Genomic DNA, 25931 nt, shown 5'->3' with positions numbered 1-25931 from the left:
AATTCACCACAGTAGACTAAATGGTACAGTATTGGGGTGTACAATTCCCAAAATCTCACAGAACCAGGTCTTGCCATTTTCCAACTCATTAAATGTGGAAAAACTACTAAAATGCTCACTCTTTCTTCCCACATCCATAAAATGGGCATAAAAACATTATCTCATGGGGCTGGGCTACTATCTTATGGGGCTGTTTTAAGGCTCACAAGAGCTAAAGCATGGGTGTGTAACACATGCATTGATTAATGCACACTTCTCCGTATCTAAGAACAATAAGCTTGTGCCTGGGTAGATACAGGGATTAGTAAAAACAGACATTCTAAACTTTAGAGGATTGCAAAATAACCTACTTATTATGCAATAAGCACCTTTGCATAAGTTAGGCCTGGCATTTTCCTACTCAACAAAAGTACTTCTTTGCTCATTTACCTTCATCTTGTCCGACAATAAACTTGTGTGTTTTCAGCAGATTGGATCTCATTCTGGTTAACTGGTCTAAAAGACCTCTACGTGGAATATCATAAGCATTCCTATAAGTCTGAGGTTTCAAGTCCTATTTGAAATGAAACAAATTTTAATTTCGGTTACTTCTGACCTTTTCATTTCTAGATTGATATTTAACCCTTTTAAAATCTTCATGAAGAGGTCTACATTCAATACAACTAACACAGTAGCATTTTCCCAGAGGAAAATTTGCCCTCACAGGCTTTGCTCTCAACGCTAACACACCCACAGAGCATTAAAGCCACGGGAATATCTTTTTCCAAGTATGTCATTTAAAACACCAAATCCTGAGAGGTGTTCCCACGGTGGCCTCATGGGATCACCGCACAAAATCTAGATGCATTCGTCTGGCAGCCGTGGAGGTGAGCTGCTGGGATCTCCCTCCAGGAAGCAATGGCTGATCTTCAAGGAGCACAGCTAGCCGGGCGCCTCCAGCTGCGGTGCCTCAGGGTCTGCCGCAGGGTCGGAGCCCTGGCCGGGCTCTTCCCACGCCACCCCGGGACAGCGCCTCAGGAACATGGGGGCATTGGGGCCTGGCCCATTCTGCCCACCAAGGACCTCCTCTATGGGAAATCTTGGCGCCAGAGGTCCCTGTGGGGCTGGGCAAGACTTGCTCCCAGCAGTGCCGCTGCCTGAGGCTTGTCAGACCCACTCCTCCCCGCATTCCCTGTCTGCTCACAGGTGCTCCATCAGCTGTGTGGCCTGGAGGCTCTCCCCGCCTGCTCTCCCCTTTCTCTTTCGCAGACATTACCCACCTCCCCAAACACATCCTATACATTTAGTTCCGTATTGTCTTCTGGACCAATCCATTTTCGCTGGCAGAACAATTACTAAACTGATACATTAAAGACTATGAAGTCCAAAACAAGATTGTGATTATTTCAAAACTAAAGCAATATGAAAGACATAAAGTATCAGTTCAAACAAATCACAAGCTATTCACGTCACAACTTACCTTGTTTAAGAGCCCTACTTGGAAACCAGCAAACTCTTTGGAATTGAATTCTGTCAGTCTCGGAGCAGTTTCCCCTATGATTTCTTTCAATAGTTTTCTGAAAGTTTTATTGTGAGTCAAAGACACACCACCTCCTAAATGATTTTTCACTTTGATTCCAATTTCCTGGGGAGGTTTCTTCCCCACTGATGCTAGTATTCGTTCGGACTCTAGTTTGGTCTAAAAGGAAAGTATATAGTATGTTATGAAAAGATCTATTTTATCATTGTTTTCTTACTACTTAAGAAAGATAATACTTTAAGAGCCCCACAGAACAATTTTCAATTGCAAATCACAGAAAAACAGGTAATTAAACATTTTCCTGTGCTTCTCTGCACTACCACAGCAAACAGAGGGAGGGGCCTAGAAAGATAAATAACTTAATACATTTTTTTTCTCTTGTCTAGTGTCAAAACTATGATTGAATCATGGAGAGAATGGAAACCATGGGTAAGAACTGCATTTGTAGACATTTAAAATCACGTTCTGTTACTGTAAAATCTAGTCTAAGCCAGCATGTTCACTTTGGACATAAAGGTTTAAGACTATATTTATAAATGTAAACTGGTGCTAAAATTCAGATTACATAGATTGGCATTATAGCTGAAAAACTCAAACTGTTTATTTCTAATAGCAGACCACTCCAAACAAGTCATGCTTAATTGAACAAATATTACCAAGTAAATAATTTGTAATGTGTACTCCATAAGTTTCTTATTAACTTACAACAAAAAAATCCTCTTAATAGACACTTTCATACCATACTGATAAATATTGCTTGAGTCTGCCCTGTAGCAATACAATGGGCATATTTTGTGATCTACATACATCTGAGATGGTTCAAGGAACACTGGTGACATAGAGGTATTAAATTAGTAATTAGAGCTATTATAAATTAGTAAAGATCTTTTCTTTTTCTCTAAAAAGAGAATTCCACCAATGTCCAGTAAGCCCAAAATAATTTTGAATTTCTTGTAGTCTGGTCAGAGATACTCATTAATTTTCCCTAATTATTGGAATTATGTAAGTTTATCATCTTAAAAAAATGAAGTCATGAAATAAGGGATAAGAGCAAATGAGTCTGTTTCCATTAGTGGTCCTGAGAGTTCATCTATAAAACTGTACATCAATGTGTCCCAGAAGATCTCAGAGCTTCTGTGAGTGTCAGCTCTGTTCACTATTCTTCCTTGTGGCCATACCCTGCTGACACAGCCTTAAAGGCCTAAGATAAACATCAAATAAAAAAATGTAAATCAATAGGTCAATAAATAAATCAATAACCAAAACAGAACATTAACAACAAAAATCTATTAGCAGAGAGGAAAGGTGGTTCAGGTCACACTTGGTAGGTCAGAATTCTGGGTTTGCCTTTACTTTCTTTGCATTTATGAGCACCCTGGGCTGGTAGGAGCTGGTAAACTCCAGAGCATACTTAAGGTTTGCCTAGCAAGGTGTGTCAGCATCCTGTACTGTGGGGTCATTTTGGTTCTTTAGTGAAATCTGACACTCTTTTGTTTATTACTCTTTATTTTCTAAAGGCCCAACTTCCAAACATATCCAGCTTGAAGCATTAGAGCCACTGCAAATGCTACTACTGTTCCCTACCTGGGAATACATTTGTGCATAAGAAGAAGGTAAAAGAGCTGCATTAATTTGTCATGTAATGTAACATATTGGTATGGCAGTAAAGCTCTAACTCAGTAGTTCTCAAACATTTCCATCCTGCAAGAATGGGCTAGGTAGAGGTGAGAAGTATGATAAGTAGGGGTGAGTGGAGGATGAGGTACTAATAGAGAGGGGCAGGCAAGGGACAAGGTGATAATGGTGAATGAGGTGGGGGTATAAAGGGACAGATGGAGGGTAAGAAGAGAGGAGGCTGAACCCCACTCTCCAGGTCCCCTAGGGGCCTATCACCCTCCAGTTTGAGCACTGGTGTCATCTCCCCCTCTCCAAGAAAAAGGCATATGGATATTTATGGCCTAAAAATTAATTTCAGGCAAGTCATTTAATCATACAGTGCCTCATTGTGCTGACTTAAAAAGGGGAGATGCTCTAGCCCGATGTGATTTGAGGAGAAACTAAGTCGAGGAAAGACAAAATGTGACCCAGGAGATAATTCTATTAAGCCTCTGCCCCTCTTAGGCCACAAAATATCAACCAGCTTGTGGGTAGGACAAACTGGCAAGCAAAAGGAGAAACGGCACAGCATCAAATGATACTGACAGACCCTTAACTGCAGTTTGATGGTGAAGCTAGAAGCCATAGAGAATCACATTATTACTAGTCCATAAAGTGTAGAAATATATACACATTTAATTTGAAAAGTTACAATTACACTAAAGAATAAGGAAATGCACTTCTGAGGGCAAAGGGTTTTTGTTTGTTTGTTTTTACCAATACTACCTGTTGGCTGAGTTTTTTAAGGTAAGAGATAACACTGTAACTAAGTCCACAATCTAAATTATCTGATATCAGATTTGGAGCTCCCATCATCCTTAGTGCTTTCTTTAATGGCTATAAGGAAACAAAATACACAACAGTAAGAATAGAATAAATCTTAAAATACTCAAAAGTTCAGTTATAAGGGGCAAAGGGACATGATTCATTTCTTAGAAGTCAAGGTGCTGCACATAAAACCAAACATGGAACATTAAAAAGTGGCAATGAAAATAGCAGAGAAGTAAGGAGCAGAAAGTAACAAAATCAGAAGAGAGTGGGATAAGGAGAGCAAGTAACAGCAAATTCACACAGGTAAATTGCTTTCAGTCTTAATTCCCAAGTCATAAAGTCATTTCCCATTGCACTTCCTGTGCGCCCCATTCCTGCCATGGTAAAGGCTAACCAACAAACGGTGCCATTTAGGATTCTGCCTTTTCACCTCTAGAAACGTGGTGTAAGGTTTACCACTTCCACCTCTGAAATGACTTCGATAATCATGATTTAGATTATATGACTAGTTCAAAAAGGTCATGAATGTTTTTCTCCAATTGTAAAAACCCAAATGAGGCCACGTAGTTTTGATTCTTTTTGGATCTCCCTCCCAGTCAGCACCCCTACTTTGTGCTGTGTCTAGGACACACTTATTGGTGATAAGTAAATATATTGTCTTCGGGAATTTTTTTCAGAGGGAAACCCCATATCGACAATTTCTAGAGTTAAAAAGGGAAGTTGATATAATACATAAATCCAGACCTATTTTTCTTAAATTCCAAAATTACAATTTGGTAAGGTTAGTTTTAGTAAGAGAAACATCCTAGATGTGTCTTATAAAAATAACCATGGCAGTTAAAGGAAATAAAATGAACAGTTCTCTTTTGTGCCACCACGACATCTCCAAGCTCTTACACATAATTTGAGAAGACAATGGCAACACAAATACTTATTTTTAAAATCTATCTTATTTCAAGGGTAAAGCTTTTCATTCACTGACATTTCTGGTGACAAGAATCATCATGATATAGTTCATACATATATACACATAAATACATACTAATAAGTAGTATGGAGGCAGAGTTTTTAAGTAGCTGTCAAAAGCCTGTCGCCACTTCAGATTTGGCTTAAGCTTGTGAACTTTAAACAAGTCATCTATAAGAAAAAAACAAAAAAATACTACATTATTCCAGTCCCAAATTCCAAGATCTAAACCAAGCAACCCATATTATATAATTTCTTAGAAATCTCAAGTTTTAATTACATTAGATGAAACCTTTCATTGGCATTTATTTGACTGTCTTTTTTGGTACTGTCTACCAAAACTGTATATAGTAGTTTTCTAGAAAATGAAATAAATTCTCAAGTTACATATTCCTCTTACATATTCCTCTTCTGTCTGTGAAGCTACATAACATAGAATATTAACACTGACTCTGACCCACGTGCAATATTTTTCTGACCTATTACATATTGATAACTCTACTGTAGTAATTTTCCCCTGAGTGGGTATCCATGGTCACTGATGTAGTATCTCTTTTATTTAAATAAAGAGTGTCAAAACAACAACAAGAGAGAACAAAAAACCCAATTCACAGATACAGGGAACAGACTGGTGGCTGCCAGAGGTGGGGGTGGGCGAAATGGCTGAAGGGGGTCAAATGGCACAAACTTCCAGTTATAAAATAAATAAGTCCTGGGGATGTAATGTACAGCATGGTGCCTATAGTTAGTAATACTGGGTTGCATATTTGAAAGTTGCTTAACAGAATAGATCTTAAAAGTTCTCATCATACACACACAAAATTGTAACTGTGTGGTGATAGATGTTAAGTAGACTTATTGTGGTGATCAGTTTGCAGTGTGTACAGATATTGAATCATTATGTTGTACACCTGAAACTAATACATAGTATGTCAATTATACCCCAATAATAAGTAAACAGAGGGTGCTATGCTTTTTGCTGAAAGGTCGAGGTAAGAGACTTTACAAAGTGTGTGAGATAAAAAGCTAAGCCTTTCAATTCCAGGCAATGGTGGCAAGCTCCAAATTATGTTTTGGATTCTTCTTATTCAGCCATATTTCCCCCCTTCTTCATTTCTTTGATTTCAGTGGTCAAGCATTTTGAGCTAAACTCTGGGTCTCTCAAATATTAGGTAACAATTGGGTGATGGTACTAGTAATAAAAGCAAGTAGAGATGTTAGGTTGAACTTTAAAATTCTGTACAACTAAACATGTCTCTTGAATGACCTGTGCATTAATACGACTAAAGACATTTTCCTTAAACAGATATCCCCTACCTTTTCACACTTAAATTTAATTATTTTATGATCTAAATACATGATATACAGTACATGGAAATTTCCAAAGCATCTTCATTATTTCCTTCTAAGGGTAAAAATGAATTAAATATAATAAATCAAAGTTGATATCCCCAGACGGCAACATGAACCTGCCATACTTACTCTAAATACCCAAGATATTATAAATTCATTCTCTATTTTGTTTCTTCAGGTTTTATTGGCTCATATCCAAAAGATAAATGCTTATTTCTAGGGACAAAACCATCCCTATGCCATGTGTATACCTTCTCTACAAATAGGGATATTCTTTGAAATTCTGAATTACTTTAATTAAGAAAAGCAACTTCATATTGTCTTCCTTTTACCCCTACAATAAATTATTCACTCCTGTTGAAACTAATTTAAATGAATTTACAAAGTCACAAAATGTGGGTCTTTTGTTCTTCTGGTACAGGTTAGAAAGAACAAAGAAAAAAAGATCTGAAGAGATTTCTGGCTCATTGTAGCATGCAGACCCTTTAAAGACCATTCATACCTTGACAGAAAGGAATGAGAAACCGTGGAAATATCCTGTTATACTGTGTCTTTATGTGGAGTCTGTTGGGAATTAGGCAGATTTTGGAAACTGACAAATTTAAATGCCACAAGACTGGAGAGACATTTAGATATAAATAGATTAGATAATGAGAGTTGATAATAGTCTTAATATTTCTAACAGTGCAGTTGCAACGATTCTACCCAGGAACCAATTTAGTCTAATTATTTCTTGTCGGATTTTTTTTTAATGGGGGTGGAAGGAAGAAAGAAAATTGTCCACAGTCTAGAGTAAGGGTAGAGAGCTAACAGGGTAACACTGCTTTAATCTCTATCTCTGAAGCTCACAAAATGATTAACATGGTATTAGATTTCCACTCACATGGAGTCTCTGGGATGGTACAGTAAAGATGTCATAAACAATTAGCTAATGAACATTGGAAAGATGAGGAGATGAGAATGTAGAACAAAAGTAAAATGATACTGCCAACGAACCAAAAACTACTATTTTCTCTTCCAGTTCCTTTCTCCCCATTTCCTGCTTCAAAGAGGAGGAAGACGTGGGTTTGAGTCCAAGCTCAGTCACATACTTAGCTGAGTGGGCTTTGAGAAATCACTTCACCTTTCTGTGCCTCCATTTCATCTATAAAATGGGTTTAATGATAATCACCTTACCACACTGGGCTGTTCAAAGGAACTAGATTGTGTAGCTATAACTTTGTATAAAATGAAAAAACATGTAAGCTGTGAAGCACTGAATATGTAGTGATCAATACACATCGAATTAACCCTTTTCTTTTACTCTTTTCCACCTCCTGATCGTAACTGGTCTTAATATGGAGCTGAATTTTATCTTTTACCCGAATTCCCAGTTCTTAATTTAAAAAAAAACAGGTAAATTGAATGCGGTATATTTAAGAAAATTTTTTAAAAATGTAGCTACAAATTCCTTTATTTCTGTAGTTATTGGCCCTCAACAGAAAAATGAATTTCCTAATTGAGAGAGAATCTTGCCAACTGTGATAATCTGGTAACCTTCTTACTGACATGATTCTTATGGTAGCTCATTGATTCAATGAAGCCTCACTTATCTATCCCAGGTATGTTTTAGTGCTTAAATAATTAAACCTTTGCTAACTACTTTTGGTGGAAATCTTGAATTGGTAAAGGGTAAACAGGGGTCACTTTATGGACAGTTATTGTACTATTTAGTAATATAGTAATGTTCCTGGGTGTTATGAAGTGTGTGTGACTTAACTTTCCTTTTTGCTAAATGCCTTGCCCACCAAAACTGCAAAACTATCCTTTATCTTTATGTTATATCTCTAATATGAAATAGCAAGGCCTTCAAGAGCTACTAAGATAACATAGTATTAATAATGACAATACTAATACTACTACTAATGGCATTATTGAACAGTTACTATTTGCCAGATGAGTTTTATGCAATTTAACTGTGTTAATTCATTTAATCCCAAATAAATCCCTTGGAGGTAGGTACTATCATTATCTCCACTTCAAATATGACATAACTGAGGCACAGAGAGGTTAAGTATCTTATCCAAGGTCACAAAACTAGCACACAGCAGAGCCACAATTCATACGAGGGTGGCTATGCCCTACAGTCCATACTCTTAGTAACTATGGAGGCTACACAAGCCAGAAAGTGAAGTGATGGGAGAAATGTTGAGAGTGTCTATTTCAGCACCTTGACATGAAACCCAAGTTTGGGATTCAGGGGTGCAAGTCTGCAAAAAACCCTATGTTCCTTGGAAGACACAGGTTATAGAAAAGTCTGGAAATGGATATTTGAAGCCGAAAGGCAAAATGGGAACTGAGTCAAGGATGGGGTGGCACTCAAATGGAAAGAGGGAGGAATCAAAGATGCCTCTGGGGTTTCTGGTTTGGGATGTTTGCCAAAGGGATGGTGATTCTCCTGGCAGGGTTGGATTCTCAGTGTCGTAGGTTAAGGAAGACCAGGGACAAATGCTACACGTCTCTCTGGTGACAGAAGACATTTCAGAAAGAAGGGGAACTTGGCATGTGGAGAACAAATTGACAGACTAACAGGTGACCAGAAGGACAGTGCCAGGATGTGGCCTTACATAGTACTGGGAACAGGCAACATGTGGCAGCTTAGGCGCAGAAGGTTTTAGGTGAAGCAAGAACTGAATGTTTCCTCTTAACCATTATGCCATGTCCACATCTGGCCTCTATTACCTGAGAGACCAGCAAAGGCCAGGTTTAGAGGATGGGTCTTGCTGGAGATCCTGGAATTCAGCCCACAGTAGTTCTAGGGAACTTTTCCACTGCACTGTGGTAATGAGGCCACCTCCACCCCTATGGTGTTAGTGGAATCCATGTAGGCAGGAGCATTGAGGAACTCTTACTTCTTCCAGCCAGGGCGGTATCATCCTAGGGAGGAGCAGTAACAAGGAGCCCCTCCCTTTGGGTGTCAACACAGGCCCAGTGAGGAACCTGGACTTCTACACGCTCCTGGCCCTAATGAAGCAATACCTTGCAATATCTGCTGGAGGAGTGTGAGAGAAAGCAAGCCGAAACAGAAGATCTGCAGACTCCTAGCATAATGCTGAAAATGTACAGGTTTCAACTGAATGTCATTCATCATAACAAGAACCTGGAAGACCTCAAAACGAATTCAAGAAGGCAATCAAGAGATGCCAACAATGAAATGACAGACATGTTAAAAACATCCAGTAAAGATTTAAAAAGAGCCATCAAAAGAAATGTTTTGGCAGGCAATTATAAATGGGCTTGAAACAAGGGAAAAAATAGAAAGCCTCAGCAAGGAAATAGAAAGCAACAGTATTAGATACAAAGAAGAAACAAATGGAAATGTTGTGACTGAAAAATACAATAACCAAAATGAAAAGCTCAATGGACAGGCTCAAAAGCAGAATGGAGGGGAGAGAGGAAAGAATCAGCGAGCTGGAAAGCAGAACAGAAACAACCCAATCTGAGTAACAGAAAATAGACCCCCCCACCCCCAAAATGACCAGAGAAATTATTATAAATTTTTCCCCATTCCATAGGTTTTCTGTTCGTTGACTGGGTCCTTTGACGAAGTCCCATGTGTTTATTTTTGCTTCTGTTGCCTGGGCTTTTGGTGTCACCTCTTATTATTTCATATAACTGCATGTGTTATCTCAATATGAAAAGTATACTCAAAAAATAGAAAATAATACTATTAACAGTCTAAGTGAAGATTACCTAGTCTAATACTTCACTTTATAGCTATGAAAACTGGGGTCATAAAGTATTTATGTATTTAATAAAATTAATAAATATTAAATAACTTGTTAATTTATAGCTAATTTAAATAAATCCACAAAATACAGGTAGCTTTATTCATCATATAGACATAACTGTATTTTATATCAGTGACAGTCACCTCTTAGAAGATATTTTTAGATGGGACTAAGAAAGAAAATAGGCTATATAAAACAATCCTGCTAATATAGTTATGATGGCCCATTCTTAACTTGCAACACTGAAAAAAATTGCTTTTTCAGTATATTTAATGCATATATTATTTATAGCACTGACAATCATATGCTTTTTATGACTATATTAAATCTTAGTAAAGGTTAGATCCTTTTGCAAAAATTAAGAAATCCCACCAAATAAAAAGGTTCACAACTTTACAACCAGAAGGCCACCACATGGTACTATGTACTCTGAATGGATGTGGCTCTTTAAATGAGAAAAAAATCTCCACACACATTTTCAATGGTTCTGAGTGTCTGGAGTTGTTCCTTCTAGAATTTTGCCATGGGAACCACAGCTTCTATGACTACAGTCACTGCAAAATTTACACTTGCACCTAGTTCTGTAGCTTGCTACCCTGACTAAAACAGATGTTGCAAGAGCATTAAATATTCTTTTGTGGAAGAACAAATGTGAGCCAATAGCCCCACAGAAGCCCTATTTTCTCAATAAAACCATCAGATTCTTGGAGCATTAATCCCAATCAATGGTATTTTTTGGTCCCAACTAGTCTACGAAAAAGCCAAGAGCTTTTATAAATAGAGGGGGCAAGGGAGGGTGAAGGCATGGGGGCTCAGAACCTGAAGGACAGAGGAAGGATCATGCACCAGAGGGGAAGTGTCTCTTCAGCTGGATGGAAAAACAATAAAAAGAAAATGATCAAAAAAGAATGCAGTATGCAAATTCTATCCTTTCAAATCAGTTTGTAGACTTTAAGCATTCTGGTATCAATTACACTTTGACTACATTTAAAATGCTTTCATTTGCTTTCTACGTTTCAGTTTTGTTGTATTTTAGAGATGACTCATTGGCACATCCTTTACTTACCTAAAAGAGGGAGTAAAACTGGGTAGTTGTACGGCATCACAAAGAGGTTTACACAAGTTAAAGTCGTACTGGCTTTTAAATAACCAAATGGATATCCAAGTTCATTATATTTTCCACTGCTAGTAACAAATACCTGAGAAGAATATGAGGTAACGGACAGTCATGAAAATAAGGATTTTGTGTAAGGCCAAACTCACAGCAACATTCCATAGTGATGTCCATGGCACAATTTAAATGTGATTTTAAAATAAGAACAGTGTTTTAGCCTGTGCTTATGGCAAAATATATCATACTAAATAAGAATGTTCAGATCGCAATTATTTTATAAATTATATTAAAAAATGAAACTGTGCTATGCAATAACCATTCAAAGACCACAGGCTACATCAACAATACATAAATATTTACTTGGTTAGCACAATGGCAGTTTATTTATTTTTCATCCAATAAATATTTATTGACTAGCCTATTATAAGCCAGACACTGGTGCTAATTATTTTGAGACAGCAAGGAGATGCTTTGGTTCAATTCGGAAGGCATTTCCTCTTGAAAATTACACTGGTAGAGCAAGCATTCAGTGCAGATTAAGACATTAATCTTTATTCCATGTGACTATCATCTTATTTCTTATTGATATTCATGATTTGACATATATTGTCAGGTCCCATACACTTGATATGCCCTACTGGAGTCCTCTAGCTATGATGTTTTCTCTATGCCCCCTCTTCATCCTTTGGCCTATATCTGGGCACCAGTATATACTTTTAGGGACATAGAGCTTTACCTTTTCTGAAGTCCTTCAGGAGGATCATTTAAGACAAAAGTCAAAACCTGGTGGTGAATAGAATCCATCTACCTTACTAATTCTTAGTACCAGCAACATCACTACCAGTTCACTAAATTCTTGCTATGTTTAGTTGTGGCTAAGAATAAATCTTTCCTATGTAATTTATGACTAAGGTAGTTGTGCTATAAAACATGACTCATCCACTAGATATCATGCTTCATTTGAACCCTAATGAAAACAGATAACTGTAATAAAACATGCTAGATTTCCCTCTATAATAGGACAGGGGAAAATATCATCATAAAGACAAAAAAGTTACACACAGCTGTCAAAGGTCAGAACTATGATTCCCATGAAAGGAAAAGTGCTGATTTTTGTTCCTCTCTCCCTCCCTCCTTCCCTTCCTTCCTTCCCATAAGCCTGGTGAGTTTTCCCAAATTCCTGAACACCTGCAGATTCATAGAATTTTGGAGGTTCAAAGGGATCATTAGAGACCATCTAGTCTAGAGAAAGTAAGTGTCTGGTCCAAGACCACATAGTTGGTGGCAGAACTAGGGTCAGAATCCAGTCTCCATTAGGATTTTGCCAAATATCCTGGCTCCTGTTTTATCTAATTCCTTTTCATTGCTGCTAATTCATTCTATTAAAACTACTCTAAATCAAAGTAACTTAAGATACAAAAGAAAGACATGGGGCATATTTGAGGGGCAGAGCCAGGAGCAGGGACAGGATTTCTTAAGTTTCCTTGGAGAAGATGTAGAAGGAATGTGCTATATAGAAAAGAGGGTTTACTTTAAGCAAAATGTATACTTTGTAATTTTATAGCAACTTTTTCAATTCATAAATTCAAACCTCCTTTCTTGATTTTAAGTTAGCATCCTGTTATCTGTATCTCTACATTTCTAGCACATTTATTTAATTGAAATATAAATGTACATTCAAAAAAGTGCATAACTTATAAGTATATAGCTCAATGAATGCTGATATAGCAAAGGCGCTCATGTATAATCAACACCCAGATCAAGAAACAGAACATGACCCATGACCCAAGATCCCTTCCTGTCTCTTTCTGCTCACTGTTCTGCACTCCCTGACTTCTAACAAAGTAAGTCAGTTTTACTTCTTTGTGAACATATATAAAGGGGAACCATACAATATGTGAACATTTATGTCTGGTTTCTTTTGCCCAGTTATTATATTTATGAGATTGCTCTGTTTCATGAACTTTTTAGATCCTTGCTTTAAGCCTATTCCTTTTTTTCTACCCGGTTCCAGCATCTTTGGAGAATTCCAGTAGCTTCAAGACAACTACTAGCAATAATCTCACATTTTAAGATGAAACAGATGGCAGTCTGCAAGTTTTCCTTGCGTAAACAGAACCTAACGTTACGGGTTGCACTATGATGCTGTTAGAAAAAGAATAAACATCCTTACAGCGCAGGACTTCCTTATTATAGCCAAATAAAAAGGCTGTGACTGCCATGCCTGGATTTTTAGAAATTAAAATCCAAAAGTGAGTCTATGAACAAATCAGCAAGTCCTTCGGGCTGACGTGTAATACCGGGAAGAGCCAGTGTTTGTGCATTTGCCTCACCCAAGTAAAATCCACATTACACACACCAATGTGGTTTGTACTACAAGAAGAAGAGTTTGGTTACATTACAGTGATACAGAAAGCGGTCTCAGGGCTTATGGCTTTCTTGTCAAAATATCCTGTACTTCCAATCTACCAAATTTACACTAAGGGCTGAGAACTTTGCTTCAGCTGCAGAAGCCATAGCTGAATAGAATTATATGCTTTAGATTGGAGATTCTTAACCTGGGCTCCTTGGAGAGGTCTCAGGGGACTCCTCCAAATCCTCAGCACACAGGTTTCATCAGATTCTTCTGCTTTAAATGGCAATGCAGAAGGCTAATGATTCATGTTATTCTGAAATTATTTGCTTGGCCCTGTTGCTTATTTGAGAGCATTTGCAATCAACATTATTAACAGACTCAGCCTACTATTCCTAGATTAACCTTTGAAACTTCTAAAAATGATTCCAAGATCCCAGAGTGGTTAAAGACATTCAGTGGACAAGTAAGGATGAGTACCTGCCAGCAGGTATGGGGAGACTTTCGTTCCAGGATGTACTGAGTTAAGGGTGAAGGTTCAAGTTCATATTTGTCAAAAGGAAGTTTATCTATTACCATCGGCTCACAATCTACACAGGAGAATCTCACAACAGGATGAGATGTTCGTGGAGGCTAAAAAACAAGAGGGGGAAATATGATCTATTATCAAGTGAGCTTACATTTCTGAGAATTCTGCAACCTCTTTGATGTTTTGCTAAACCATCACTGAGATACAGGCTAGTGCTTTGAGAAAGAGGGCTCCTGACCTCTGGGTATCACCAAAGGTTTCCATGGGAGGAGGGGACTCAGATTCTTTATCTCCACCATCTACTTGGCATTGGGAAGTAGACAGGTAAATCATAACACTCATAACTAAAATTTCAGTGAAGTGAAAAATAAAAATGGTTTGAATATGTTTAAGAAGTCGTTATGCTCCATAGGATGAACCCTAAATTTCAGATGCACTTTTTGACTCTCCAAGCTTACCTGTCCTTCATTCCTTTGTACTGTGAGGTTACAGATAATCCAGACACTGCTAGGGAAGATGCCCGTGAAGCTTCCTAAGGAGTCTATGACAGAGCTAGAGCCACTAACAAGCCAGATGAGAAATTGTAAAGGCATGGGAAGGGGAAGATAGAGACCAAAAACTAGCAAGTCACAACTGCAGGGCGCAGCTGACATTTTTTTCAGGTTCAGTTTGTACAGCACTTCTCACACCCACACATGCTTGCCTTGAGCAGCCAGAGCTGGAGATGCTTCTGGCTGGGCTGCAAAGGCCTGTGTGCCTGCTGTACAAGAGCAGTTTGGTGGAGCAGACATTTTATTAACAGGTTTAGCTTGTGGAAAAGGAGAGCACCAGAGACAGAAATGGTGGCAGCAAAGGCAATCTGGAGAAAGAATGAGATAGGACAAGTCCCAGGGACAAAGGTGAGATGTGGCTCTGCCTGTTCTTGCAGAGAGACCTGTAAGGCTAATATGAGTATGACAAAACATCTCTGCTTTCTTCATAAAAGGGAAGACATGCTCATTTGCTTTTATGACTTACAAACCTGCGAGATGTTTTGGGAGCTGAGAAAAAGAGCACTAGAATGTGCTTTTAAAGCTAGGCTATGTGTGTTACTTGGAATTTCTTTTATGCCAATTTTTCCTGACTTTAATTTTAATTAAACTTGAGAGATATTTCTGGCTTATTAGATTTAAGCCTATTAAAAAATCAATAAAGACATGAGGAAAGTCCCATCACTAGCAATAAAGAAGTAAACTCAAAACTAGAATATTCCCTCTGGGCTTTGTAGGGGCTGAGAGTAACTGGGCACTGAGACTGGACAAGTGTGTCACCTTGGAGCCCTGAGAGAAGGCGGAGATTTACCCTCACCCATAGCATGGGCTGAAATGGCTCTTTAGTGGTGGTATATCCAGGCCTTTCGTGGCCACTCCTGAATGCGGGAGGCCTAAAAATAGCAATCCAGGACAAAACGCAGTTCGTGCCAGACATTTCTAAAACTTAGCCAGAATATAGATTAGCTGAACCAGGGAGTCGCTAAACTGGAGGAGTGTCCTTTTTGTGCCCCCTTCAAACAAGATGGATTACTCAGGCCTTTTATAGTGGCTTGGGGGGAGGGCAAAAGATGAAAGGGACAGTGGGTTTCATATGCTTTCCCTTATTACTAGACACCACCCCTCCCTCCCCAAAGCCAGTTCATCTGGCATTAGGAGCAGCTACGATATCCAACCCTCTTCTACCAAATGCAGTGAACAAAAAGACAAGTCCTTACTTAGAAATCATTGTTAAATTATTGCTTAATGACCCATCTCTGTAAGGTGTATTTCCAAGGAACACAAATCCATTGGTTACAATAAGATGAAAAGGAGGTCTACAAAGTTCCACTAGGTATGTAATGATTTCCCAGGAGGAAGGAGAATTACCTGTTTTGAATCTGTTTCTAGAACCTACATGAGGTGCAAACTAAGCTTTAATTTCCTGTGGATGTACATGAGAATCAACACCAGCACTTTTTTGACATTGTTTTTACCATGTAAATCAAGTCAGCTGCTCTGAAATAAAAACCAAGTCATAGAAGGCAGCAGCATCCAAAATAACAATGCTTTAACATCCAAAGAAAGCAGTTCAGGTGGCAAAGGCAACTGAAAAGAAACAATGCCAAATAGAGAGGAAGTCTTCTCTTGTTTTTAGGTACACACTAGACTTCGAGCAACAGATAGAAGGCATGGTTTAAAACCTCAAAGCTGTTTTAAAAAGTTCACTGTAATTAGAAATTGAAAATCCAGAATGATGTTTACCTTTCTGTTTTATGACACTTACTAGTGAAGGTAAATTCTGATCTGGCCAAAAAGACTCTGGAATTGGCCAGTGTCCAACAGGAACACCAGTTTTAGAGTTAGGTCGCACATAAATGAGCTTATGGCAACTGTACCATGGGTGAGCAGCAAATGAATTGCTTGGCCTAGATGAATCCATAAACCCATCTAAAAGTCAAACAAAAGACAAAGGCATGAATTTCCTTTTTACAGCTGCTGATCTTATACAAATTTTTCAGCTAAAAGCAAAACTGTGATTCATGCAAAATGGAAGGGAAAAAGGGACTGTACTAGAATTGCTGAATGTTCTCTCCTACAATTCTTTTCATCAAGTCTATCCTGGGTAATCCAACGTCCCACCCCACTCATCCTTAAGGACAACCAACCAAGATAGGTAGTTATGTGGAAAACTATGGCAAAATTGGTTTTAGGTTTTCTGAGACTTGGATACATAAATTACACACAGCAAATGACTACAGTTATTTTTCCAAATTAGGCAAATGAAACCGTTTATTCCCTGGTATAGTATTACACTTTCAGAATCTGACAAAATAGGTCATAAATTCCATTTAGATTTTCTTTCTATTCCCAATTAGATGCAAAAAATATTGTTTACTAAGCAGTTGGACCCAATGACCACAAAGGCAAATAAAAATGACACAAGTTCACAGGCAGGTGAAGAGAATGCCGGCAATACAATCTATGCACATATTTGGGGGAGGGGACACAAAGCAAATGCACCAAGCTTGTTGTGGACGAGTTCGTTAGAGTTAAAACTCCATGGAAACTGGGCATTGTATAATGTTAAATAATGTACCCTGAATTATTTAAACCAGCATATTTCATTTGCCCCCCAAAACAGGGCAAGGCCGAGTTATACAACCATTAAAGCTAGGATTCTTTACTCTACATTTATAAAAGGCATGTTTTAATGAGTCTCATTTTTCTTAAATTATAGGTAATTTGATTTACTTACTTAAGCATTACTTTAAACAAATATTTCCTGAGACCAGAAGATTTACTGGGGTCCATGTTGCTCTAGGGAATACATGTAATGGCTTCAGGGGACCAAGAGAGTTCCCCCCGCCACCCTGCCGAAAGTTGAGCTCACAATTAGGGTGATGTGGATCTTTCTGAGGAAAGAGTTCTTAGCTTTCATCAGAGTCTCAGGAGTTAAGAATTCTGGGCAAAGGGGAAATGGAGCTAGAAAGAAAATCTGTACTATTTACATGACACCAAATCCAATAGGTTTTCAGTATGAAGTTCTGGTACACATTAAGGTGATGAACACAAAATTATAGACTGAGCAGTCAATCGTTAGCAATATAACATGTCCTTCCTTTACAATTAAGTCCATTAATTTAAAATAGGCTATGAAGCTTCAGTCTTCTATGGCAGATATTCTTAAGTTGGAGTCCAAGAAACCCCTGAAATTAAATACAGAATTGGGAGTTGTGTGTGGCCTCTGTTTTTCTAGGGAGGGCGGGGGGTTCTGTTTTTCCAACAGCTTCTCAAAGTGTTCTGAGAATGAACAGCAAAAAGGATCCACTACTTCAGACAGAAATGTGTGTCTTTCCGGCCCTGTGCACCTGCTCACTTTGCTTCTCTACGCAGCTACCATTGATTATGGCCATGGCAATTACAGCATACGGATCAGATCAGCCGAGCACTGCAGTAATGATGGCGTCTAGGTACACATATGTATGTATGCGTGTGAACTGACAGGGATGAGAAGCAACAGCCTAGAATAGGGCTCTGAGGAAGCCTTGCAGTGCAGGTATGATTTGAGGGAGAAGTTCCTTCCCCTATACAAAAATAGCTCTGCTTTCATCTATTTTAAGATGATGAACTTTCTATAAAATCTTATTTGAAGAGGAAAGGTTCTGCTGTTAAAAACTGGCCAGGAAAATGATGGTGTGGGATCTTACAGAATATTAGCAGTTCCTGGATAAACATTCATAGTCTCTTGCTGACATGCGGTAACAAACACAGATTTCATAATGCCAGCTTGGCACATTTGGCACTCACAAGACCAAAACCAGATTGCTAGTTAAGTGACACTCAGTGGAAAATCTCCAGGCATTTCTTCAAAAGAGAGAGGAATAGTTCAGTGTCATCCCAAAACTGGGACCAGGAAACATGGAACACGTAGGGAAAAGGCAGAATTTTCTTAGGAAGATTTGACATTTAATTAAAGTTGTTAGAATCTGGCCTCCTGACATGTATGCAGAGGCAATGAATGAATGGTCGTTGTTTGGATGGATGTAACCATCCACGTGAATGCACGTAGATAGTGAAGACTGTCTATTATAATTAGTTTAGTGTCTCCCCAATCTCAGATCATTCTCCTATATAATACCTTAGGGTGAAAACAAAGTTATCTACTGTACCTTCTCCGATAGGAAGTGGATCTGGTCCTGTTTTTTCAAAGTTAATAACTACACCACTCTGAACTTTTTGAACTAGAGATTCTAAACACTGATTCAACATTCTTTGTGTTCTAACACAGTAGGAGCGACCTGTACCAGAAGGAAAAACAAATAGTACAAGTTTGATCAAATAAAATGCTATTTAAAAATACAAGCCTTTGAAATCTTAAAATGTTATCTTGAAATAATTATAACTACTTTGGCAGCAAACATCACACTAATGATGACCTTAAGCAGCAGAGTTAAAAGATTCTTAAGGAAAACAAGACTGGACATAGTGTTTAAGAAAAACTATACTCTGCTGCCCTGAATTCTTTCTTTAGAAATGTTAACTATTGCCAATACCTCCCGTGACTTCGCACATCTGTGTGATGGCAGATTCATCAGTTGGTACACTCCCTAGTTGCTCTGGTTCAGTAGATGCCAATCCAGGCAAACGCAACACCAGGGCAAATAACCTTTGATCCCAACGAAAAGGTTCTTTGGTCAGTTCACTTCCAGGCAGAGGAGAATTCAAAGGAAGATGAAGCTGATAAGGCAAAATTTGAAAAGTTTCATCATAACGACCCATACAAAAATGAACAAAGAATTTAAAGGTTCGCTTTTCTTTCATGTATGCAATAAAATGAAGCAATCTTTCAAGGATTATATAGATGGAAGGTTTAATCAAACTTATTCTTAACTGGAAATTTATGCCTCCCACAGAAATAGCTGCATATTCTCTGCCATTTAAACAAAATTTAAAAAATGAAATCTCACCTCTTCTTGCACACCAGCCGTACTTGTTAACTTGTTTCCATCTGTGATGGTAATTAAAATAGATGGTTCTAAAAAAAATGGATTTCTCCCCTAAAATGCATTTTAAAAGTATTAGATCCATGTAAAGCAATAAAATTTATTTAAACTTTTACATTTGCCTTGCCAGTGATCTCTCAAGTATGTGATCAAATTTGCCTGGATAAATAAGAAGGAAAAGATTAGGGACTGAAGTGGGTGGGAATCAAAATAACAATCCCCAAAGAGGTAACATTCAGAATAAACTGAGGAATTCTTGTAATTCAGGAACTCCCCAAACTACAAATCCAAATTCTGCCTGACAATCATAAAAGAAAGATATTAAAGAGATTATAATGGTAGAATCATCCACACCTGTGAATCGATTCACCTGAGTCAAAGTCCTGGCACAGATATGGGTACATAAGTTACTTATACTCTGCAACCTGGAGAGTGACTCTTGTGAGCAGTTTCTACAGTAGAAGTGACTGGTGGTTATCATAGGAGAGAGGTTGGGTAAGTAGGTGAAATTTTCTCTTCAATTGTCTTATTCCAGTATTTCTAAGGAATTTATTCATCCCATTCTCAGATACTTGATGATCTGACGGTTAGGCAAATTTAATTATGTAGTTTATGATGAAGCCACATATAGGACCCCCCCAAAAAAGGGATTTTTAAAAAATATGTATTCAAGAGCTATATAGACCACCTTTTGGAGGTTATGAAAAGTAGCAGAGAACTTGGTAACCAAGCCCAATTTAAAATTCTTACACCAAGTAACCAAAATAAATTAGCTGTGTACTCACTCAAAATTTTTTTTACCTGTCCATAATTGTCTATTCCAGATATTAATCTATTGAGATTTAACAAATCAAATGAGGATCTTAGAGCCTGACCAAGAGTAGTCAGTCCAGAAGCCTGAAGATTTTTTAGTTCACTCATGAATGTTGCGTGATTTTCCTTCCAACCAGCCTGAAAACCAAACATTTACAAAGAAATTCCCGATTATACAATGAACAGTATATAAGGTGCAAGCAACTACTGAACAGCAAGTATCAAGCCTCTAACAAATTAATAATTCCTTAATCTAATTCTTTTCTATATCTTGACTGATCAAGGGGAACTAAAGCAAGCAACCAGTTTCAGAAAGATCTGCCAGCATTAATAATGATCAAGAACAAAGATACAAACAATGCATTTGTCCATTGTGGCTGGAAGGCCTTGGCTCAAGGAGTCCAGTTTTCTATTCAGTCTCAATCAAACCCTACCAAAACATCTCACTACTTACATTAGTTTGATGCTGGTGATAAGCATGGAGTAAGGCGGAGAGGAAAGAGTCATTTTCTAAATGCCTTGTGTCCTTGTGTGATAGAGACAATTGGCTATTGAGTGTTGGATCTATGTGAACTTTTCAAACCAAAATTCTTCTTCCCAAATAATATTTTCACTTTAAATAAGAGTAAATGGTGAAATATAGGAATAAAGCCACAACTACTTGGAAACTACCCTTCTGGCATCTCCAAGCATTCAGAAAGCCCCAAATCCAGAATAAGCGGGAAAAGAAAAGACACAAAAAAGCTTTGGCAAAGAAGCAGCATCCCCTAGGCACCAACGGCAGCAAAGAACTAAAGACCCACGCTCAGCAGTCTACATGCTGTGAGTGAATTGTCTGTAAAATAGAAGGAAAAGGTCATGCTAACTGGTCAGTGATGGCTATAAAAATAAAGCAAGACAAAATGCCAAGAAGAGAAGCCAAAAAAAGAACATGGCAGCTAACAGTAGGTCACTCAGGAGTAGGACAAACAGGGAGAGGACAGGAAGCACAGCTTGACAACTTGGTGGGATAAACAGCCACTGGGGTCCTGGTAGCCCAGAGGACAACAGTGTGATACACTGAATGTTCGAGTCACACCAAACAGGCCAGTACAGCTGGAGGTGGAATGCCAGAGCAAATTAATACGGAGATAAACTAAATGATATCAATTTCATGTTTAGCTGAGACCGCATTGACCATGTCCATTATCCATACAACTATAGGAAACACTGTCTTTTCTAGTTTCACAGTCCCCTGAAGCAATTTGGGTCAGAATGACCAGAGGCAGAAAGGGGGCAGATTACTACCCACAACCTACCATAAACTTATTTGTATAACCTTGAGCAAACTTGTCGGTTTGTAGGACCTACATTTTATTATCTGAAAGTGAAGAGGATTGGATAAGCAGAGACACTGTAAGGCTATGCATGATACACGGTAAGTTATTCACGTTGGACTCAGTGAGAATGGCTCCCTCTATGGTTGAACAGTACACAACCTGTATAATTACACAAGGTGAACATGGTTCTCGTTAAGATCCATTCCAGTCCAATAGGGTGGGGTTCTGTGAAATTAAAGATGTGTTTTATATTTTTAAAACTATGCCTAACATATCTTATAGGTCGAGGGATCTAAAAGTAAAACACTTCCATGTGTTCCTTTGGCCAGATTGTGTAGATGACTTTTAGTACCTGGGAAGTGGGGCAAAAGAATAATTCTGTGTGGCTGAAGGAAAGTCCTATTGAACTAGACAAAGTAAACTTTAGTTAAAAGGATGGATTATGATTTAAATTGTCCTAATCAAATACTGAAAAATATCAGCAGGTGATTACAAATCACACTGAATTCAAAACTTAGCCTTCTTCTTTGGGATAGAAGAGAAAGGCGTGCAGTTGGGAAGGATTACATCAATTCTTTCCTTTATTTATTCAACAAAGTGTTATGGGCCAGCTCTGCTGCATGGGGCAGAATGCTGCACGCTGGGGATAGAGAGAGGAGGTAGCTGCTGAAGCATTCCTGCCACAAAGAAGTAAGGAAGGCAGTTGGAGAAGCTGAAAAAACAAATGGCCAGAGAGTTAAGAAAGGCTTCTCATAGAAGACGGGCATTTGAGGAGGCCTACTGGCCTGAAAAGAAGAGCATGGGATTCCCCAGACTGATCTGAGGAGGGGAGGGGGCGGGCTGAGGGAAGAGAACAGCGAGTTCATGAAAAGATATGGCTTCCTGGCGAACTGTGAGAAATCTGGGAGCATGGTGTGAGGCAAGGCAGACAACTCGGACTCTGACCACGGAGGGCTTTGTACAGTGTACTCAGTAGTTTGGATTTTTATCTGCCCGCCCTGGGAATAACTTGATGTTTTTAATTAGGGGAGTGGCCTGATCAGATCAGATCTTAGCGAGTTCATTCTGCTAGGAGTTGGAGAATAAACTGTGGGGTGGAGGGAAGGCTAAAGCTTGAGGCAGGGAAACTTGTTTGCAGACTGTTGCAAAAGCTTATGAGAATAGTGATGAAAGCCTGGGTGAGGGCAGCAGGGACAGAGAGGAGGGTGCAGATTAAAGAAAAATTTCAGAGGTGGAGTCATAAAGACTTAGTAGCTAATTAGAGGCATGAGTGAGAGAGAAAGAGCCACACATTAGGTTGAGGTTTGGGGCCTGGGCAAACCCAAGAGCTGGGGGCCTTCACCCAGAGGCCACTTCATAAAGTTGACTTTATGTTTGGAGTTACTTCATTCAGCATCTTAACTTCCACACTGTAAACTTTGAGTTATATCTCCAGCAAGTGCTGAACTCTTGAGAGCCAGAAGATAGTTCAAGCATAACAAAAGAAAAATTAGTGGACTTCTTGATTTGGTAAAGGGTTGGGAAAAGATTTGGGCACCATGTAAGCAACCACCCTGTTGCTCATCAATATTTAAAATCATGTGTCCTGGTTGTTAGTAGTTTTACTAATCAATTTGTCAGAATAATTGCTCTTTAAAATTTCCTTTATTATATGAACTGAAAGCATTTTACAAATCATTTCCACAGCTGAATTACTGGCATGCACTTTTTAGGTCAATTCCAATTCTTTGCAATGAATTGGACAATTTAATAATATATTTTATTTGTATTTATAAGAAATTTGAATGCTATTCCTACCTCAGTACTACAAAGTGTATGAGCACCATTTTCTACCCAAAGCAATAAACTTCTTGGTAGCAGCCTAGATCCATCAAGGGAAGAGCTAAATGCCACTAACTCCATTCCTCTGACGCTGAACGGGAAAAAGGCCTAGAGATGTATTTAAATATTTAAAAAGCCTTATTAATGTGACAAATTTCTTTCAAAAAGATAATGATGAAGAGCTAGTTGGAGAAAGTATACGTGTTAATTCTTCATTCGTTGCTAGGAGTCGATCTTTCCATAAATGAATTCAGGACAGCCCATTTACCTGCTTAACACAGTCTTTTCTTTCAAATTACTCCAGAGATATCCTACTCTTACGTCAGGAAAACCTGTGCTCCTGATGAGAACTGACATACCCTCTTACGGAGCTTTACAGCTTACCAAGCACTTTTACACTTCCCAGTTGCTTGGAACAACCCTATAAAATAGGCCTGGTATTACCATCCTTATTTAGTTATAACAAACCAGGAAGAAGTAAGACTTAGGTATGTCTCATTTGCGGGGGTGACAGTGATAGTGAGCCACACTCTAGACCTGCACTATCTAATCCAGTAGCCCTTAGCCACGGAGCACGTGAAACATGGCTAGTCTGACTGGGGATGTGATGTAAGTGTAAAATACACTGGGATTTTGAGGACTTAGAACCACCACCACCACAACAAAGAATGAAAATATCTCAACATGTATTTTTATATATGTTGAAATGATGTTTTGAGTATTTTCAGTTAAGTAAAATACATTACTAAAAGTTTCACCTGTTTCTTTTTACTTTTTAATGTAGCTACTAGAAATTTTTTAATTTTGTGTGTGGTTGGCATTATATACTATCTATTGGACAGACAGCTTCTAGAGGGACCTTAAGGTCAGGCAGGAGAGCTTGGCCTTGCTTCAGAAGACAAAAGACTCATTACAGAGCCCAGGGCAGGGGAAGACAGGATCAAAGCAGTGTCTCAGGACCTTGGCAGCAGCGTATAGGACAGGCACGAGAAGGAGAAGCTATAGTCAGGAAAAAGAAGGTAGGAGGCTTGACTAGAAATCCAGGCCTGAGGCAATCAGGGCCTGAATTAGGATAGGAATGAAGGGGAAGAAGTTGAGAAACATTTTAAACAAACAGGATAAGAGTTGGCGACAAACAGACCATGGGCCTAATGGAGAGAGAGGAAAATATGATTATAAAACTCCTAGCCTGAGAGACCTAAAGAATAGAGATTTAAGACAAAGGAGTAATCCAGGATGGGTGAAATCCTAAACGAAGTTTATGGTCCTGACACGTCAAGCTTTAAAATTCACCCAAAAGTAAAATGACGATAATGATGATGATGATAAATAATAATCAGAGGTAATACTTGTCAGTGTCTATGTGTCAGGAACTCATGGTAAATTAGCATAGCATCTGAGTCTCATAACCACCCCATGAAGTAGGTGCTATTATTCTTTCCATTTTATAGATGACTGCACTGAGGCTCAGTGAGGGTACGCAACTTGTCCAGGTCAAACAACTCGTAAATGACTCAGTCAGGATTTCAACCCAGGTAGGGTAATTTTAGAGCCCACCAACTTAACCCACTACAGATCAATGTCATAGACACATCTTATTATATGAGCTTAAAACTTCATAAGTTCACCAGAACTCTGAATTTCATTTATTTTAAGCCTACTTTCCCTGATGTCCAAGTGCAGACCAACTGAGGGTAGGGAGCACTGAATTGCGAAGTGAAGACCCTGGTTTATCTATTCTTGGCTGTAACTAACTAGCAAAGCAAGTGGCCCAGAGTAACTCATTTACCCCTTGTTAGGGCTATTTCCTCATCTGAGCAATGAAAGGGCTGAAAAACCAACTCTAAGTTCCCTTCCAGTTTTCATATCTTATAATTCCATACCACATACCAATCCTTATGTAAGTCTGACTTACAGAAAGAAAACGCCTCATCCTAATAAATATGTTAATTCAGGCCTGGTTTAAATTTGTGTAATCAACTAAAAATGTCTTTGAATATCAACAGAAAAAGCATGGGCCTTTCAGCCTATCAATGACTTGGGTTCTCGTCCCAGCTCTACCGACTAGCCACTTGCTCTTTATTCTTCATTCATCACCACAGAAAGGAGAGAACTTGCACTCCTTTCCTCAGAAAGGCAAAGCCTAAAAGAAACATTTTCTACTACTCTATGCAACCTTATTTTCATTTCTTTATCGGACTGGACTGATGGGTTTGGCAAGAGGAAACAGGCATGCTCCCTCTAGGCCTGTTGCTGAAACTTCTTCTAATTTTCTGGTATGTTCTCTGACACATGGTGCTTAAAAGGTAGGCTCTGCCCCTACGACAGACATATAGGGGAGGTCTGTCAACATGTGAGCTATTTGGAAGCTTTTCGAGAACACACATACAGGCTATACCCTCCAGTCTAGCTTTTACCAGGCATAAAGCTGT

At 38.6% G+C, this 25931-nt stretch overlaps 1 protein-coding gene across 10 annotated transcripts in view; it reads right to left on the bottom strand.

Annotated features, from left to right (window-relative positions):
- The window catches only part of LOC108401314 (integrator complex subunit 6-like), a 57637-nt gene that overhangs the window by 6978 nt on the left and 24728 nt on the right, over positions 1–25931 (bottom strand). For 6 of the 10 annotated variants that reach the window (XM_037016912.2, XM_037016907.2, XM_037016905.2 and 3 more), the window contains 11 exons: positions 20348–20497; positions 19511–19600; positions 19097–19280; positions 18713–18841; positions 16327–16490; positions 13983–14135; positions 11102–11234; positions 4989–5083; positions 3902–4012; positions 1460–1678; positions 430–553 (listed from right to left, as the gene is read on the bottom strand). In XM_037016912.2, the coding sequence (XP_036872807.1) occupies positions 430–553; positions 1460–1678; positions 3902–4012; positions 4989–5083; positions 11102–11234; positions 13983–14135; positions 16327–16490; positions 18713–18841; positions 19097–19280; positions 19511–19600; positions 20348–20497 (1552 nt within the window). Of the gene's footprint in view, positions 1–429; positions 554–1459; positions 1679–3901; positions 4013–4988; positions 5084–11101; positions 11235–13982; positions 14136–16326; positions 16491–18712; positions 18842–19096; positions 19281–19510; positions 19601–20331; positions 20498–25931 lie in introns of those variants that run through there. The other 4 variants (XM_037016908.2, XM_037016911.2, XR_012127585.1 and 1 more) reach the window with 3 other exon arrangements.

Source organism: Manis javanica, chromosome X (assembly GCF_040802235.1).
Source record: "Manis javanica isolate MJ-LG chromosome X, MJ_LKY, whole genome shotgun sequence".
Lineage (NCBI taxonomy): Eukaryota > Metazoa > Chordata > Mammalia > Pholidota > Manidae > Manis > Manis javanica.
The sequence above is the reverse complement of the archived record's forward strand: the minus strand, read 5'-3'. Positions and strand labels throughout refer to the sequence as shown.